The sequence below is a fragment of the Centrocercus urophasianus genome, unplaced genomic scaffold (genome assembly GCF_019232065.1).
Source record: "Centrocercus urophasianus isolate 14NV4802_14NV808 unplaced genomic scaffold, USGS_Curo_1.0 seq_16, whole genome shotgun sequence".
NCBI classification, from domain to species: Eukaryota; Metazoa; Chordata; class Aves; order Galliformes; family Phasianidae; genus Centrocercus; species Centrocercus urophasianus.
In genome coordinates, this window is record NW_024884711.1 from 23,309,641 (window position 1) to 23,328,460 (window position 18,820).

An 18,820-nucleotide genomic window follows, 5' to 3' on the forward strand; every position below is an offset into this window, starting at 1 on the left:
ATTGCAAGAGAGCTAAAATGATATTTAAGGGTCCCTTCCAACTCAAATAGGTCTATAATAGTTAGAGACTTTTTTTTTTTAATCACTTTAGGATACCAGAAAGTTTTCTCAATCTTTCTAGAATCAGTTGCAATAATTTGCAGTTAACATAATATTTAATTTAACTTTCAGCTACTTCTGTTTTCTTTTCTCATGGTATTCCTGATAGATAGAGACAACTCTGACACAGAACACACAGGTTTTCAACAGCAGTGTCAAGGTATTATAGCTTGTAATTCTGTATCGACAGAGAGTCAGAATCATGGGTAGCAATTCCACAGAACTGGCTATTCTTTCAAAGCTATGATCTTTTTTGAGGCAGAAGGGCCAGACAATACTTGTGTTGCTTTCAAGAGTAAGACAGACATGCAATGGTAATTATTTAGTCCTTTATAGGAATGCCAACGTTACCTTAGGTTTACTTAATCAAGCCTAATAGAGTGAAGTGCATATGTACACATGCAGGGGCAATCGTAATTAAGTCCAAAATGGTAAACTTAATTAGTATATCATTGGAACTAATTATGCACCTTTTTTTCTAGGATATTTTACATCTTTTACAAGAATAGCTTCACTTTTTGAACAAGTTTGATGTTCATCTGCTTAGCTTAAAATGTGACAGTATGTGACAGACCATATTGTTTGCATGTGTTATTCTGCCCAAGAGGCATTTTGAACTTCATAAATGTCATCTTCCAAAAGTAACTTTTATCAGTGTTCTTCATCAGACCATAAAAGAAGGGTTAAAGGACACAAACAGAAGTATACAACCTCTTCTTTAAATATTGTTTTAACATATTATCCTTACATGTTAATGGAACAGAGATTAATACATGCAGTAAATACTATTCCCACCCAAGGGAACAGTTGAGTCAAAGAAAAGCCTGCAAAATGTTGAACATACTAAAGCATGCTGAAATTGGGGTTAGCACTGTGCAAGACTTTGGAATTCTTTGTGTTGCACATGGAATAGTTTAGCTACAGTCATTACTTTGTATAAAACATTAATTTTTCTATTCCCAGACTTGTGGCATCAAACTCAACTTTAAGAGCAAACTACAATAGGTGCTTGCATATGTTGGTTTAAAAGTGTGGTAGGTGTTCCTTTTCATAATTTCATAGCTTAGGTGATGTTATTACAGTTCTGTGATAACTAGTAGCCAGGTTCCTTTTGCTTTCTCTTCTGTGCTCTAAATACTTTGTCCTGAAAATACAGCCTATTTTATTTTGTGCTTAGGTTTCATGTAGTCTTTATAACAATCAGGTATGCCAGAAGGTGTTATGCTTATTTCATGCAGAGATTTGTGCTGATTCCATCTGCTGGTGGAGTTTACCCAGAGCTCCCAATGGGAAGGTTTGCTATATTCCAGGAATTTTTCCCTCTTGATTTACTTCCCCCCCTGCTTTCCACTCTGTACACACACTGTGCATGCTTTTCAGATCAAGTAAGTGAGAGGCTGGGTGACAAATGAGACTGAAAGCATCTGTTTCTGCTTCTATACTGGAAGTGCTGAGACAAAAAATATACTGTATTTAGTTTGGAGATAATTTCTTATTGGCTGAACTGTCCCTGAAATTGGGCTACTACTGAAAATAAATGTTGTGTTTTACTTTAGACCAAAAGTAGTAACATGAAAATACCATAGGAGACACAAAATTTTCTTGAAAATATGTTTAAAAAAAAAATCCAAATTTTAATAGCAATATACTGAACAGGGTTTTTTAATTGGGTGTAAAAATTTATTTCTTTATTTTTGATGATGGCAGTCTTGAAAACTGGGACTTTTCTGTTTGAATGTCAGCTTAGGAAGCTGTATTTGTATTACAGTCAAGCATCCCAGAGTCTGAATTTCAAACACACGGCATTTAGGATCTTAGTACTGATTATCTATTTATTTATTTACTTATTTTTAATTATTTCAGTTTTATCTGGCTTATTAGTTTATCAAGCAATTAATAAAACACTTTTTTCAGATTTTTCTCATGTGTTTTCTTTGAAGAATTTGATCTTTTAAATATTATACTTTGATATTTGCATTGGAAAATTAAAAGCAGTTTACTTTTCCTTAGAAAAAGGAAAAGATGGAGAGTAGTAGGTTTTTTTTTTTTTTTTTTTTTTTTTTATGTCAGCTGTACTGTGGTGAGATTTTCATGTATTGCATAAATCTCTTAACTGGCACCTACTGCTTCAGATGCTAGTAGCTCTTTCATTGTAAAATGCCTACCTTGCCTTTGAAACAGCACAGTTCTCTTTAGTCAGTAAAATCCCAACACATCTCAGATCAGGATTTTGAATAAATTTTGTATGCTGTGCATGGATGAAATGAAATATATGAAATAAAATTCATGGAACAGAAACCACAGTGTGATCCTATTTGTCCTGGCTTGGAAAGTAATTGCAGAGGAAGGAGAACTTCAGTATATGTTGCATAAACTCCCCTTTGAGCAGAAAACTAAAGTTTTGTTATAATAATTTGTGCAGTTTTAAGTAGATTATGCTTTGTCAGCATAGAGGTTTTATTCCTAATTCCTGAAGCCAGTAATCTTGAAAGGTTTCTAATAATAATTTGAATTGAAAATGTGCTCATGGGCACAAATAAAAGGCAAAAGGTTATGATGATGCCCTGGGGTGGGTTTCTTTCTGGGCTGTCCTGCACAACTGTTCTACGACGGAGAGTATTTCTGCTAAATTTTTAATATGTTAAAAAAGCTCATAAACATCCTTAATTGAATAATTCTCATACTTTCACATCTTAATTGGTTGGTGAAATAAATCTGTGACATTTGGTATCAAAATACTGTGCTACATATTTTGAATCTTCTATATGGATATCTCGAACATGCAGGTTAATATTCCACACTTATGAATCGCCCTTTTGTCAGTGTTCTAGCTTTTAAATGAGGCACTATTAATGTATTAAGATAAAATGCTGATGTTGTTTCTTGCTAAGTGTCCTGAAGGCTATTTGCAGGAAGACTGTAACTGGAAACTTTACAACTTTTTCCTTTTCTGGGCTTTTTTCTTAAGGAGTTGGAGGCATGAGATGGACCTGAATCCCAATTTGTTGTATGAAGTCCCTGTCCAGACTTCCAACTGTGGAAATTAACAATCACATTTATTAGTATATATTTTTTTTTCTTGTGGCCCACAATTTCTGACACAGAGATACTTATATTCCCCAGGAGTAACGTTCTTTGCTCATTTGGACTGTTGACTACATTTTGACTACAATTTTGACTACAAAATCACAGTTGACCTTGCTGTACTCTCACAAACAAACTAGTGCTGTGATACACTGAAGAGCAAAAGGATTCTGATCTCAGCTGCATCATTGGAAAGTATAGCTTTATATTTGACACATTGCCATCAACTAGAATTAAAATCTCACCTGTGAGATTCTTCACTTTTCATCAGTTTTCAGTTATGATTGCTCCTTCATTATGGATGTATCAGACCTTCAATATGTACAACCCTGTAACATTTGCACAGTTGATCAGATGAGATCAGTGAAAAAGGGTTGTCCAATCACAGACATGGCCACAATTCATCTGAGTAGGTCATCTGATGAATTTGTGGCACTGATCTTTTGGTTTTTTCTGCCTGGTTGGAAGTCTATTACTATAAGTGAGATAGGATGATAGGTATTGTAATCCTAACATTTCACATGGTGTCATGAGATGTGTCCACCACAAAAGGACCACAGATACTTGTTGCAGGATTATAGATTTACTTCTGAAAACCAGAAACATGCAAGTTTGTCAGATCTTGTTTTAACCAAGCCTGTTAGGCTTCCTCTCTGAATTAGGATTTTCTGTAAAGAAAAGAAATTGTCTTTAAATTGGGTTCAGTGTGGTTATCGTTTACTGTGAAGATTTTTGTGGGTAAACGTTTTAACTGTGAAAGATTGATAGGAAAATTGTTCTGTTTTTTGATAATTTTGTATTTCCTTGGACAAAAACTAGATTGTGTAAACATTTTGTTGTATAAAAATTTCTCTGCACAAAATTGTCATTAAAATGAGGTATCCTGTGTTCAGAATGCCTACATCAAGTTTCTGTTCTGATACCTGATGAGAATACTAGTATTGTCATTAAATGTGTATGGCTTGCGTAACAGAATATCTTGTATATGCATAACTGGTGGTAGAAGAATTTGTGAAACTAAAATTCTTTCAAACAGAAATTGTTCCTATGAAAGGAGGTCTTGATACTCTCCTTATAGCAACAAATGAGAAAAGCACTTCTATTAAAAGGAGAACTGTGACAAGATAACTTTTTGTAGCAGTTTGAAGTTACTGAAGTGCTATATTATCAGCAAAATTTCTGACTGACTTTAAAGTTCATCAGCATAATTGCTTTCCTACATCAGGTGTATGGAGATGTCCTTGTGTATTATGCAGTAAACGTATAATTCCTAATTTTGGCATGTCAGCTTGCTATAATGTATTTTCAGTGGGACAGATTATATTAATAATTCTATTTGAGATTTTAATTGAGTCTGTTCAGTTTTCTCATTTCTATTTTCTGATATTTCTGATTTTCTAAGTTCTGTTTGTTTCTTCTTTCATAAAGTTGGGGTAGAAAAATGAAGAAAAAAACTCGCTACATAAATAATTCTCCCTTTGTTTGAAGGTTCAAGCTCAAGTGCGACATGCAAAACTCAACTTTGACAAACTGAAGACTGATGTCTGTCAAAAAGTTGACCTTTTGGGAGCAAGTAGATGCAACCTTCTTTCTCATGTATTAACAACATATCAGGTACCAAAAAAAAAAAACAAAACCCATTACCTCCCAAATAAAGATTTCCAGTTAATATATGTTTTTCTAAGAGGTTTCCATGGCAATATTCAAATACGAGAATCTGTAACTAATACTGGAGTGGAGATAAAAACTTTGTGTGAAAAACCAGATTCATGTTTAAGATAACAGTACACTGAATTTTTACCCTGCCTTACAGACAACACTTCTTCATTTTTGGGAAAAAACTTCGCACACAATGGCAGCTATCCATGAAAGTTTCAAAGGTTATCAGCCATATGAATTCACTATGCTAAAGGTAAGGAATATATAGGTACATTTGTCTTTCCATAACAAATAAGAGACCATACAGTGATATAGAAAACATTCATGTTTTGTTGAATCATGGAATGATTAGGTTGGAGGGAACCTTAAAGATTATCTAGTTCCAACTCCCTTGCCATAGACGGGGTTGCCAGCCACTAGATAAGGCTGCCCAGGATCCCATCCAACCTGGCCTTGAATGCATCCAGAGATGGCGGATCCATAACCTCTTTGAGCAACCTGTTATACTGCCTCACCACTCTCTGAGTTTAAAAAAAAAAAATAAAATAAAATAAAATTTAAAAATTCTTCCTAACATCTAATTTTAATCTGCCTTGTTTTGGTTTAAAGCCATTCTGCCTTGTCCTATCACTATCAGACCATGTAAAAAATCAATCCCTCTCCTGCTTGTAAGCTCCTTTCAAGTACTGGAATGCTACAGTGAGATCTCCCCGAATCCTTCTCGTCTCCAAGCTAAACAATCCCAACTCCCTCAATCTGTCTTCACAGGAGAGATGCACCAGTCCTTTGGTCATCTTTGTGGCCTTCCTCTGGACCTGCTACAAAAGCTTCACATTCTTAATGTACCGTGGGCCTCAGGCTCGGACAGAGTACTACAGATGGGGTCTTGCACTTGGCCTTGTTAAACCTCATTAAATTCTTGTATGCCCACTTTTTGAGCATGTCCAGATCCCTCTGGATCACATCCCTCTTTTATGAAGTGTCAGCTGTAAACTTATTGAGGTTACACTCAACCCCACCGTCTATGTTGTTGATAAAGATGTTGAAGAGCACTAGTCCCAAGATGAACCCCTGGTTAGGATAGCTTATAACCAACCTTCACTTGGACGTAGAGCCCTTGACCACAGCCATCTGACTATGACCAGATAATACAAACTACAGAATCACAAAATGACAGAATGTAGGGGTTGTAAGGGACCTCTAGAGATCATTGAGACCAGCCCTCCTGTCAAAGCAGGTTCCCTAAACGAATTGCTGTTTTCCTTGACTAGTATATTTGCTGATCTTCTGTAATTTTTGAATGTAGAGCATATGCAATGTCTGACTGAAGTAATGAGTTCAAAGTTTAGCTAGGTTTCCGAAAATAAGGGCTCATTCACACTGTGTTTTTTTCTAATCATGTCTGCTTCTGCCTAAGAAGTTGCTCTTCCCATTGCAATTTGAGCTTCAGTAGAGGAATAGGGGGAAAAAGAAGAAACATTAATTTCCCAGTTATCCTCATATGTGTCCTTGTCCTATAATTATTTTATGCAACATGATAACTGTGTGATGGACTGATCCTATTTATGTGGGAGAAAAATAACATTTGTCTGAAGAAGGTCTGATGGAAGGCTTACAAACTGGCAGAAAAGCAAAGAATGAATAACTTTGAGCGAAGCACTGTGTGCTTGGAGAGACAATCTAGTTTGAAAACAATTACAAGTCATAGCCTCAATCCATGTAGGTTTCTGCATATGGCATGCAGAAGTGAAAGCTGGACTGCAGTGTGCTGTATAGCCTGTGGCTACTCCAGATCTCTGGGAGAAGAGGCACCTGAAGGTATAAGATTTAACATACCCCGGGCTAGCATACCTGCCCGTACATGACATGCTGTATTTAAAGTTGTCTTCTAGAATGTGAGCAGTGAGGGAGCAGTTTTGTAGAGTTTTTATGAAGTGTTTGTGGAGACAATTATTTCTGCAGCTTGAAACATCAAAACAAACCAACCAAACAAACACATTTCAAACTTCAGTCTCTCCTGACTAGAAGACAAAAATAAAAGGAGGCTGTACTGGACAGTTTTAAAAATTCATAAGCTTTTCGTCTTAGACAGTCTCTAAAGGATCCTTTCTTGTAGGATAAGTCCACAGTTGCTCTGAAGTTACCTAACTCCGTTCTTCCTTCTTACATACTCCAAATTCTAGGCACAAGGTACCTCCAAACTTCAAAAGAAGACAGGCTTAGTTATCTTGGCATTGCCAGTCATTGCCTACGGACTCTGCAGTTAAACTCCAAACCTCTTTGTTTCCTCAGTCACCTCCCATTGTACCAATGGCTGCTTCACGGCTTGAGCTTAACATGGCCAGAACCTGGGTAGCATGCTGAGGAACTGCTCTGGCTCATAATCTCCTCATGTGTAAAATTTTTTTAAGGTTTTTTTTTCTTTGCTTTTAAAGAAGCCCTTTCCAGTCTAACTTGTGCAGCTAGCCTGTATTTTTGCTGTGTATTTATTCTTTATTCCCTTTCATACCTATAAACATGATTATTTCAACAAGACATATGATGTTTCAAAATAGGGTAGTGATCTTGGAAATAAACCTGCACAGAAAATGCACCTATTCTATAGAGCATGAAATACTCATGCGGTAAAGGGAGAGATACTTTTAAATGCTTGTTTTCTTCCGAACTACCTCTTGTGAAAGATTTCAACATACTCTAAACTTGAAATTAAGTTAGGAATCTATGATGGAGAAATAAAATCCGTATTATCTGTGCACCTATAACAAGCACTCAGCGGAACAGAACATAACTATAAAAGTGACTGTAGTATGTTTGAGGTGCAGCCCTAAGTTTGTTAATGAGAATCATAACTATTTTTATTACTGGCCTCCTGCTCTGAAAATATGTGACTTCCTGTTTTTGCAGCTACATGTATGCTGAAATGTAATGGTAATCAGAGGTTAGTTTTATATTGCAGTTTTGTGGAAGTCTGTTCTTGCAGAAAGCAGCTGCTTGGGGATAAGACTATGTTGCTGCCTTATAATATCAGTCCTTTATTTCTTGTGGTCTCTAGAATGTGGGATTATTTTCTTTTGTATATTAAAGTTCAGTGTCCTGCATGATCTCTTTTCCATCAATAAACAAGACGGTGATATTATTTTTTTCTTGTGAAGTATAGTTAGTGACTGTAGGTGATCAAGAATAAGTGCAGTTTCTAATGAGTAATCTTCTAGTGTAGAAGTTTATTCAATGAAAATGTTGTATCTGCTGTTCACTTTATGCATTAAAAACTTACAGTTGGAATATATAATTGTTTAAAATGTACATGAAGCATTTTAACGTGGCCATTTTTACGTGTTTAATTGAGAGTTGTCTCTTAGAATTTTTTTTCCTTGTCTTGTATCTCAGAAGGGATATTTTCTAAGGGAAAATACTGAAATTGGTGCTTGCAAATCATTTTTTACTTTTATAATTCTAGTTCTGATAGGAACACTTTAATGTTACTCATCCTTAATTCAGAAGTACCTCTTCTGAATTAAACTGAGCATACATGTATGTAGGGTCAGTGTTTTGCTTTAAAACAAGAATTTAAGGAAACAGTGTTACTATTTGACTTAGATGTAGATTGTCTTACTGAAAAACTATAAGGTGCATTTAATGGAAAACTACTATTTGCATATTGTAGTATGAGTGTACTAGATTTACCTCAGGAAAGAGACTCTTAAGTGGCTTTTGGGTTGTTTCTGGAAAGAAAACATTATCTTTAGAGATGACTGCCAAACTCCCATTAATGAAAAGCAGCCCATTTGTTTTCTTTGCTTCAGGGTATATACTGAGGGTAGTACAACTGTGCTATTGCAGCTGTATTTCCTAACTGTTGATTTTATCCTTGATGAAAGATTATTATTAATGTGCTAACAAACTTATGTATCGTGATGTAAAAATATTCATTACTGTAATATTAAAGATGATGGGCTGCTGCTTTGGTAACACTTTGAAAGTTTCATTGTCTTTAAATTAGTACATATCAAATGGATTCAAGTTTATTTCAGGGGCTGCTTTTCATAAATGATGCCTTTTTCAAATTTCTGTCACTGTTTATTTGCCTTACTTAATGAGTATTTGATCAGATTTTTTACGTTTCTATGCTATACTGCTAAACCTCCCGAGGAGTTCATATGAGACAAGAAATTGTACTAGCCTTAGTAAGGGACTCAAGGGACCTAAATCTGAGTGCATCCCTTTTTGGGGTGTAAAGTGGACTGCTGCTGCATCTGCTGCTTAAATGGCTTGGAGAACCAAGCCCAAGCAGCTACTTCAGTACTGTTAAATTCTGCTGACCTTTGCTGTTGTTTCATTTCCATTTGCTGCATCATGATTTTACTCCCTAGGCAAGACTGTGTATAATTTTATATCTCCAGGCGCTTTTTTCTTCTTCATGAACCTCTGTGAGGCAATTCTGAAGCCACCTTTCAGTCTTCCCTCCAAATGAAGCAGATGCAAGTATTTGTCTCTTCAATGGTGTTGTGCTTCTCCGTATGTTCTTACAAGGACATGGGATGTCTCCCTTTCTTCTGGAGCTGCCCTCAGCTATGTTACTTTGATTCTTTTTCACAGCAAAGAATCAGAATATCCCAAGTAGGAAGGGACCCACAGTACCATCAAGTCCAGCTCCTGGCTCCACGCAGGGCCACCCAAAATTCAAACCCTGTTTCTGAAAGCATTGTTCAAATGCTCCTTGAACTCCAGCAACTTTGGACTATGACCATGGGAACCTTTGGCAGCCCATTCCATGCCCACTGCCCTCTGATGCAGACCCTTTCCCTAACCCCAGCTGCCCCTCCCTCAGGCCCTGTTGCAAAGTGCAGAGCTCAGTGCTGCCCCTCTGCTCTGTGAGAGCCACAGCTGCCATGAGGCCTCCCCTCAGCTCCTCTGCGCTGAGCAAGCCAAGGGACTTCAGCCGCTCCTCGTGCACCTTGCCCTCTAGATCCTTCCCCATCTTTGTTGCCCTCCTTTGGATGCTCTCTAACAGTTTTATGTCCTTCTGGTATTGTGGTGTCCAAAACTGCATAGAACACTTGAAGTGAGGCTGCAGTGGAGCAGAAGTGCCTAAGTTGTCCAAGTCACTTGTGAGGAGCTCTAGGCAAGCTGGGTGCATTGCCAGCACTCCAGTGATGTAAATCAAGGACAGGTTTTGCGTGCAGTCAAGGTCATTTTGGCTGGACTTGAAAGAAACCCAAGTCAAGGTAAAGGAGTTTTGTAAGGGAGAGGCAGTCAGTGTAGGAGCAATGTTTTAACTGGAATCCAAGTTAACTTGGCAGTGGATAAATACCCCTGGGTGGCTGGGATATTAATCTGAGCTAGCAAAATATTATTGGGTGACTTTTAGTTGTAGAGACAGAGGATAGGCACAATGAGAGACTGTGAAGTGGCTCTACAAGCGTGTACAATCTCACCAATTTTTATAGAAGAGAACTAATGAAGCTAGGAAGAAAGCATTTTAGGTATGAGACCCTCAGCCATGTATTTCTGTAGCTTACAAAGTCCATGCGAGTTCACACAAGCATCCAGATGGATTTTGTGAAGTTAGACATCTGTTTCTTCTCAGCCAGTGAAGTCAGCATTGTTTTATACACCAAGCTGAATGAAGCATGCTTCCTTTTGTACACATTCAGTCTGTGTCTTTACAGACTTGTTTAATCATTTTACTTCCTAAGTGATGGGAGACCTTCCTTTTTTCAGACATAGCCTAAAACAATTAATAGAATGTCGCAGTGTCATTTGTATGCATGTTTACAATAGTTATCACGTTACTGTGCATTCATGTTCAAAAAACAGTTAACAGTACTTTTTAGCACTCATTTTTATTTTGTATTTATTCTCTGTTTTTAATCATTTTAGAAAGATACCTCAGTTCATAGTGTGCATTAGGATGTGGAGTGGAGGGAGATAGGGAAAAGGATATTAATTTAATTATTTGCTGTTAGAATTGATGGAAATATTGCCTAAACGTAAAAACAATTAGCTACATTATTGTTTTAAAATACAGCTGCTGATCTTCAGCAGTGTTTTGTTGTAATTTCCATTTAAACTGAAGCTTCATTTCAGAGCTATATTTATTTTTCTAATACAGGAAATAGTGACTCTGAGTATTATCATTCTGTTTCCTTCCTAAGGTACTTGTGAACTTAATTTCTATATACTGTTTCCGTGCTTTGATCACAGGCTTTTAAAAATGGATTTCCTGAAACATTCTTTAACAATGAAGGAAGCACCGTGATACAGTTTCTTAAGGAAGGATGGCAATTTCTCCATAAAAAAAGAATAATAAAACTTTTCATTGGTGGAGATGCAAAGGATTTTACTTCTGATAACTTTCTAAGTTACATAATAAGGCAGTTTATGTGGCCCTGTTTGTTATTCTAAAACATAACATCCTTCTTGGGGTAGGCTCTGTGCTACTGTGCTTGGTCACAGAGCACCACACGCTGTTGCAGCATCACCTCCTGAGTGCAGTGAATTGTATGGTCAACGTGAAGATGTTTAAGATGCTTCACTGCAAGTAGCAGCACTGTCTTTCTTTGTACTGCAGTTCTGTGCATATTGCTTTGTTTCTGAACTTTAATTCAGGTCTTCTCAGGATCAAGTGAATAACTCCCACCAATTTTAATAGTAGAAGAGGTGCAATCTAGTCGGCACCTGGTACAAATACAGTTAAAGGGTAACATGTGCCTTCATCTAGATGAGGTGGCTCGTGTCTGTTTTTCAGAATCCAAGAAGTGTAAGTGGCTTTGGCATTGCACTGTGATAGTGTTGGAAAAATACGACAGCCATAAAGTAAGGTACCTTTCTTTAAGGCCTCTAATTATTGGTGAGGCCTTTGTGATCCCTCATTTTTCAAAACATGATGTCTGCAGTGCTCTAGATGCTTGTAAGAAATCAATCTGTGGTACTAGGTAGGCATTAATTCACTAAGAGGGAAAAAAACCACACAACTGCAGTATCTGACAAATCCTGTAGTTTGGTTTCTAAAACAGAGAAGTACATATCCTTGTATACACAAGTACTACAGAAACAGACACTGGAATGCCCCTTCTAGTGACTAACAGATTCTGGTTAACAAGATGGTGCAAACAAGACCTACAACTTATGGGAATATTTTTCTCATAGTGAATGGTGGATTGGGGACAGTAACCTTTATTCCTTACATGAGATGGACTTAGTGAACATGTTAAATACTATCTTCGTTTAAGTTTTCATACAGCAACACAAATTAATGAACAATATTGACTGTGGGGGCAACCAGTTCTCTAATCTCAGTGAGAATACAGTGCTTCGTATCTTGGCTTGTTCACATGCCCAACTTTTGCATATAAAAGTGCTGGCCATGAAACTGCTGTTGTCTTATAGCATGGTCTTCCACATTGTAAGGGGGTTGATAGGCTATGGTAATATCACACTTGGCCTCTTACCTAATGATTTTGAGATTTTAACTCTTGCTTTCAGGTTCAGAATATGAGGAGTACCTTTGTATTACGCTGCTATTGCTAAGGTCCTAAGAATAGTTGGGTGAGGAAGAAAAAAGAGTAAAGAAATAAAGAAGCAGTATGAGGAGCAAATAGGTTTAAGAAGTGAATCTATTTGTATCAGATGTACTTTTATACTAAATTATGTAGTCTTTATAGTCTTGTTTGGCTTTATGTGATATACCTTTGCTTCCCTGAATCTTTTCTTCTCTCTCTTCACTTATGTAATCAATATATGTAGAGTTTGCAAGATCCTGTGAATAAACTAAGAGAAACAGCAGAAAAGGAGGACCCGCAGACTGAGAGCACCAAATCAGAAGATCAGCAGAGTCAGTAAGTCATATGCACTGTATCTCAAAATAATAAGTATCTCTAATGTATAATCTGATTTCTAGTTACAGAGGTCACCAAACATTTAAAACTGAAGAGAGACACAGGTAATTTGATCACGTTAGAAAAAGTAAGCTTAATGCAAGCATTACTGAAATGTTTTGTGTGTATGAAAATTAATAAACTTTAAGATGAAATTAAGAGCTTGAAAAAGATCCATTAAACCTGATATGTTTCTCATCTTTCTTAGCCATGTCTTTATTTTTCAGCTTTTGCTTCATCTTTTCCTTAGTAAAGCAGCATAATATGGGAGAAGATATGTGAGCATTCTATTTCTCCCTTCAGCAGCATCTCCTTTCACCTGGGAATAGGATATGGATTCCTGATTGCTTTGAGCAGCAATTAGTTTTTGTAATGTATACAGCACTGGTTAGTAATCCAATGGAAAAGGAGGTACTTAGTAAAAAGTGCATTTAAGTGTGCTGATGCTATCAAGGTTTGGGTTACCTGTAGCTCTGAGGTGAATGGGCTGCTATAGAAACAGAAGAACAGGAGAATGAGATGTGATCCCTCCCCTATGGGACCATCAGGATTCAGTTGCGAGGAGATGCTGTGTTGATATAATCCTGCTGCCACCTGTTGTTTTGACTATCTGTGCTTAAGTGAAGCACCCAGCTAAGGATAAGTTGTCAAAAAGCGGAGAACAGCTTGACTGACAATTAGTGGATTTTGCTTGGCTATTTATAATAAAAGTTATTTTACTTGTTTAGGTTTACATCCACTGACCAAAACAGAACACTCTGTGCTTTCATTACATATATTTAGTTAGGTGAAGAATGAGAAGCTGGTAGGTTTTGACAGTTGGTCTTCAGTCTTATTTTGATTTTCACTAGACTTCTTCCGATAGAACAGTAAAATTCAACAACAAACCAGCAAATATAGCAAAAGCAGGAGTCCATATGAATTACTGTTTCCTCCTTATCATTATGATTCTGTAACGGTGTGACCAAAAAGAGAATAATACATTTACTGTTCCTAGAATTGTTTTCTTAATGTTTCTTACTCTTTCAAATTAAGGTTGATTTCATTAGATGAGGAGAGTCATACCAAGGAACCAGACTATTCAGGTATTTTATTTCATGTATTTACAACTCATAAATGCAGTATATGTTGTTTTCTTTTTTGTTTGTTTAATGTATGTTTAGCTTCAATAAGTAAATCCCTATAAATGCATAAAAATGCCAGGAAGATCTGTTAAAGATAATGTCTTATGTGTTGTATCCCAATGCATTTCACTCAGTTACTCTCAGGCAAATAGTTTGCTTTCCAAAGCATAATTCTTACACTGAGCACATCTTCAAGGAAAGAATTTTCTGATCAGTAGATGTGAAGACAGGGAAACTGTGCTACTTAGCATACTAGTTTATTCCAGTGATTAAACATCCCCTCTGTTAATAACTCGTTGAATTCAGTAGAACTTACGGCTAAAAGGTGGGCAAAGTGTGGTTATTATCCAGTGACACAGCCAGGCTCTAGTTGAAGATTCACAATGAAAGAATGGTAGATGATGGAGACGAATGACAGGAGGGGAAAATGTAACTACATTTAGGTATTAGAAAGAGTGTTCTCTGCAAGGGTGGCAAAGAGTTGGAATAAGTCCTTACAGAAACTGTCGTCCTTGGAGATGTTTGAGGCACATCCCTGGAAAGCCTGATCCAACTTCATCGCAAGCTCTACACTAATGAGTGGCTCACAAAATGGCACCCAGATGTCCATCCAAGTTATGCTATGACTTTAAAGTATATCTTTATGTACTAAATTAATAGAGAATCTTGCCGTTCAGATCCTCCTCATGATAGGCTAACCATATGGATATCTGTAATACATATTCTCTAGTCCATTAGTTTTGAAGTTTTTGTTTCCATTCCTTGTCCAGCATCACTTTTAATATTTGAGCAGTATTACTGTACAAGACATTTCTGATATTAGTTTCACCAGTAATGTTTCTAAAGTCACATTCCTGTTTCTACTCATTGCCTTCTTTATTTTTCTATTTCCAGTACTATCTCATTTTTTCAGTTATGTCAAGTTAGAAGCTCGCATGTGGTTTTTTTTGTTTGTTTTTTTTTTTTTGATTTATGAAAGCATGGTTCATTTTAGTCACAGATTTCCAGGACTCATTCTTCCATTCTGAAGCATGGTTTATATTCTTTATTCCTAAAGATATATCTTAAGAATTAGTAGTATTAAATTCTCCAGCTTTACTGTAGTAACTAAGTGACTGGCCTGAATGACCACCTCTAACAGTCTGGAAGTTGTTTGCACTTTTTTTTTTTTAGGAGGGATTCTGTGTTTACTTCCAGATGGCTGCTAAAGCCATTGAAAAGCAATGAATATAACACTAAACCTTGCAGATCTAAACTGGAAACACTTCTACTTTGCAATTATTTTTGCCAACAACTTCTTTTGACATCTGTTAGTTTTCTTGTTCCTAATCCATTCAATATGTTTCTTATAGATATTACGCAGTGCTAGCTTTCTAGCTGGAAGGCTGCATAGTGGAAAGTCAACTTGTTTCTAAACAAATTTCTTTGCTAAAAAAGCTCATAGTTTTATCAAAGAATTGAATAGTTGGTTGTGGTGTTGTTGTTGTTACTGTTTTGATCTCCATTTATTAACTTTTAAACTAAGCCTATTTTCCATAAAAATGCATTTTATTACAGGAGCACTTGTACTTCTGTTCTTTTACCAGCCCATAGTTACCTACAATTATTTGAATCGCTATCGCTGTGGTTTTTTTTTGTGTGTGTGTGTGTTTTCTTTAATTGTGACACTGCATCAGGACATTTTTTTTGGCAATTAGAAGTTTCAACCACTTTGCGGTTAAGCAATTGGATACTTACTTTACCAGATATTTTAATATTTTTTTAATATAAAAACCTGACTTCTAAAGTATTTTCTTAGCAGACGTTGTCTAGAATCATTCTCACTTACTGAAATATTTGACAGCTCATAAGTATTATCCATAATATAAATACCTTGTTGTGTCTCTTTCTCCTTCATCTCTAGAAGGAACTGAATTATTTTGGAATACTTTTGCTAAATTTTCCCCTCTTCATATACTGACAAGTCTCTGACATTGCTAAGATTGTTTTTTTTGTTCTGCTTTTTTTTTTTTTTAAATACATCTTTATATCATAAAATAATCAACATGGTGCTACTAGTGATGGGACTGTTTATTCACAGCTCTTCTCATCAACTGCTTCCACTTCTTAACATCCAGTTTGTATAATAAACTGATACATAGTCAAGAAAAGCAGTTTAAGGATTGATGAGATCCTGAGCACTTTTGTTCTCTCTTCTGCCCTGTGGAAGTACAAACATATAAAAAAAAAAAAATCTGCTTCTGGAGGAAAGTTCAGTTCAGGGGTTGCCTCATTTGGATACACCTAGCCTGGAGATGGTCTTGTGGGGCAGGTGGTGTTGCAGAGGAAGATTTTGTCTTGTTGTAATTCAGAAATGTTACTTACAAGTATTTTTAAATATCTTGGGTCTTTCACCCATGGTGACCAGGTTCATTTTAAGCATGAGTAGCAAATGTTCATAAACAATGTCACAATGTTCAACACGCAACATGTTCTCATTCTTTCAGTACCATTAAGTGCCAAGTGTGATTTGATGTGTTCATGGCTCTTGATTACAGCTCATGATGGCAAGGATTCCCTATCCAAGTTACAAGGAAATTGTAACCACAAACAGAAGTCAGGCGAAGTGTCTGAAGAAACTACATCTAGATGTATGCAAGGTGTTTGTCAGTACTGCAAATCTCCTGTTCCTTTTAATTTTTTCCTCTTTTTTATTCTTAGGTGCTGTAGATGACTTATTAGACCTGCATCCTGAAGAAAATGGTATGAAACATTTGTGCATATCTGTTTCATTTACTTTTCAATCATAGGTACCAAGTGCCAATTTTAATCTTGGTTCTTTATTGCTTTCATAATCTGAAAGGTTAATATGTTTCTCAATGAAATTATTCAGTTGAAGTATTTAAACAGCATTAAAGGAAGTTCAACTTCATAAACAGTTGAAACACTGTGCCTGATGTAAGAATATAAAACAAACCTTACTGAGGATAAAAACATTCCAGCAGGTGATTCAAGGTTATACTGAATTGGTTATATTAATTGGTTTGCTTCATTGAAGTAGGTTGCACAATAAACCTTACCTCTGCTATAACTTTTTGCAGTCTCTGCATTAAAAAAAGGTGGCCAGGAGGGAGAGGGAGGTGATTGTCTCCCTGTACTCGGCTCTTGTGAGGTCCCTTGGGAATACTGCATCCAGGCCTGGGGCCCCCAGCACAAAAAAGATTCAGAGCTCTTGGAACATGTCCAGAGGAGGGCCACTAAGATTATCAGAGGGCTGGAGCACCTCTCCTGTGAAGAAAGGTTGAGGGAACTGGGCTTGTTTAGCTTGGAGAAGAGTAAGCTCCAGGGGACCTCGCTGTGGCCTTTCAGTACTTAAAGGGAGCTTACAAACAGGAGGGGGAATGACTGTTTACATGGGTGGGTAGTGATAGGACCAGAGGGAATGGTTTTAAACAGAGGCAGGGGAGGTTTAGGTCAGATATTAGGAGGAAGTTTTTCACACATAGGGAGGTGACGCACTGGAACAGGTTGCCCAAGGAGGTTGTGGATGCCCCATCCCTGGAGGCATTCAAGGCCAGGCTGGATGTGGCTCTGGGCAGCCTGGTCTGGTGGTTGGCAACCCTGCACAGAGCAGGGGATTGAAACTCAATGATCTTTGAGGTCCTTTTCAACCCAGGCCATTCTATGATTCTGTGATTCTGTGAACTCTTCACTTAGCAATACAATAGTAACCACTAGTTTTATACCAACAGTGAAAATATTAGAAAACATTTAAGAACTGGTAACTTCTTTCAGCCATATAGTTAATTCAACCTGCTGTGTTGTTCTCAAATAGATGTGAGAGCAATGGCATTAATTCCAGGTTCTATTCCTATCCTTTCACTTTTGTTAGATTAGCAGCAGCTCAAGGAGATATGCTGTTCTTTTCCAAAGGGTGCTGTTTTACTTGCCAGATGGTTTATATTGAATTCTCTTGTGCAATAAGAATTCTGCATGCATTTTTTCATTTGCTCTTCACTTGTTCATCTGAAAAGAATGAGTAAAAAAAACCTTAACAACAAGATCAAAATAATCTGGCAGCTCAGAAAGCAAACAAAGAACCAAAGAAGTCCCTTTGTGTGGTTTAGTCAGCCACACAAGTCAGAGAGTTTTATTTGGGCTACTTAAGGTACAGCCTTCCAATGGGTAAGCAACAGCAGATCTGCAAACACTGTGACTTTGGTTTGCCATGGGCAGTCTCTTATACTGCAGGGGAAATTGCATCTTAACCCAGGCAGAAACATTGAAAGTTTCCTTGGCTACCTCTGCACATAGCAATCCTAATCTGTGAACTGATAGTGACAACTTCTTTTCTGTGGTTAACAAATAAGAAGTTAGCATGTGGCCTTTTTTTTCCCTTCTGGTTTTCTCCTGAACCGTATGCTCTTCAACCTTCAGATATAGATAATGCATACAGTTATTGTTCATACAAGTTTAGTCATGTCAGTTAAAAGCCTGTTATTTTTTTTTCTTTAGTGAAATAGTTAAGTCAATATGAAAGTCTTTGTGGAGTAGCTACATCTGACAAAAATGCTTGTGTTAATGTTAGCTATCAACCTAGATTTTACATAATAGCTAGATTTAGACTAATTACTATTTTGCTATTTTAACTGCACTAGTGTAGTTAGAGGTACACTTTTGTGTGTGACTTAGAAGGTAGTCTTTATCCTGTATTTCAAATAATGTATAATTGTAAATATTTTTAATTTATCTTCCTATTTATTTATTTTTCTAATAACAGCAAAATGAGGAATGTTTGCAAAGGAGTTTAAGTATTGCTAGATGCTTGTTCAAACAGACACAGAAGAGAATGTCATGATGTTGGGTTTTTCAGTCTTTTACTGGGAGCTTGTGGATTTTTTTCATGGATATTTTTAAGATTAAGGGCAGAATGTGAAGGTGAAGAAGCAATTTCAACGGTGAAAATAGGCAGTGAAATGGGAAAAGAAATAATAGAAG

At 36.7% G+C, this 18,820-nt stretch overlaps 1 protein-coding gene across 3 annotated transcripts in view; it reads left to right on the forward strand.

Moving 5' to 3' along the window:
- The window catches only part of ICA1 (islet cell autoantigen 1), a 67,920-nt gene that overhangs the window by 38,607 nt on the left and 10,493 nt on the right, over positions 1-18,820 (forward strand). For all 3 annotated transcript variants that reach the window (XM_042816995.1, XM_042816996.1, XM_042816997.1), the window contains exons 8-12: positions 4,672-4,797; positions 4,997-5,095; positions 12,589-12,680; positions 13,755-13,804; positions 16,544-16,585. In XM_042816995.1, the coding sequence (XP_042672929.1) occupies positions 4,672-4,797; positions 4,997-5,095; positions 12,589-12,680; positions 13,755-13,804; positions 16,544-16,585 (409 nt within the window). The remainder of the gene's footprint in view (positions 1-4,671; positions 4,798-4,996; positions 5,096-12,588; positions 12,681-13,754; positions 13,805-16,543; positions 16,586-18,820) is intronic.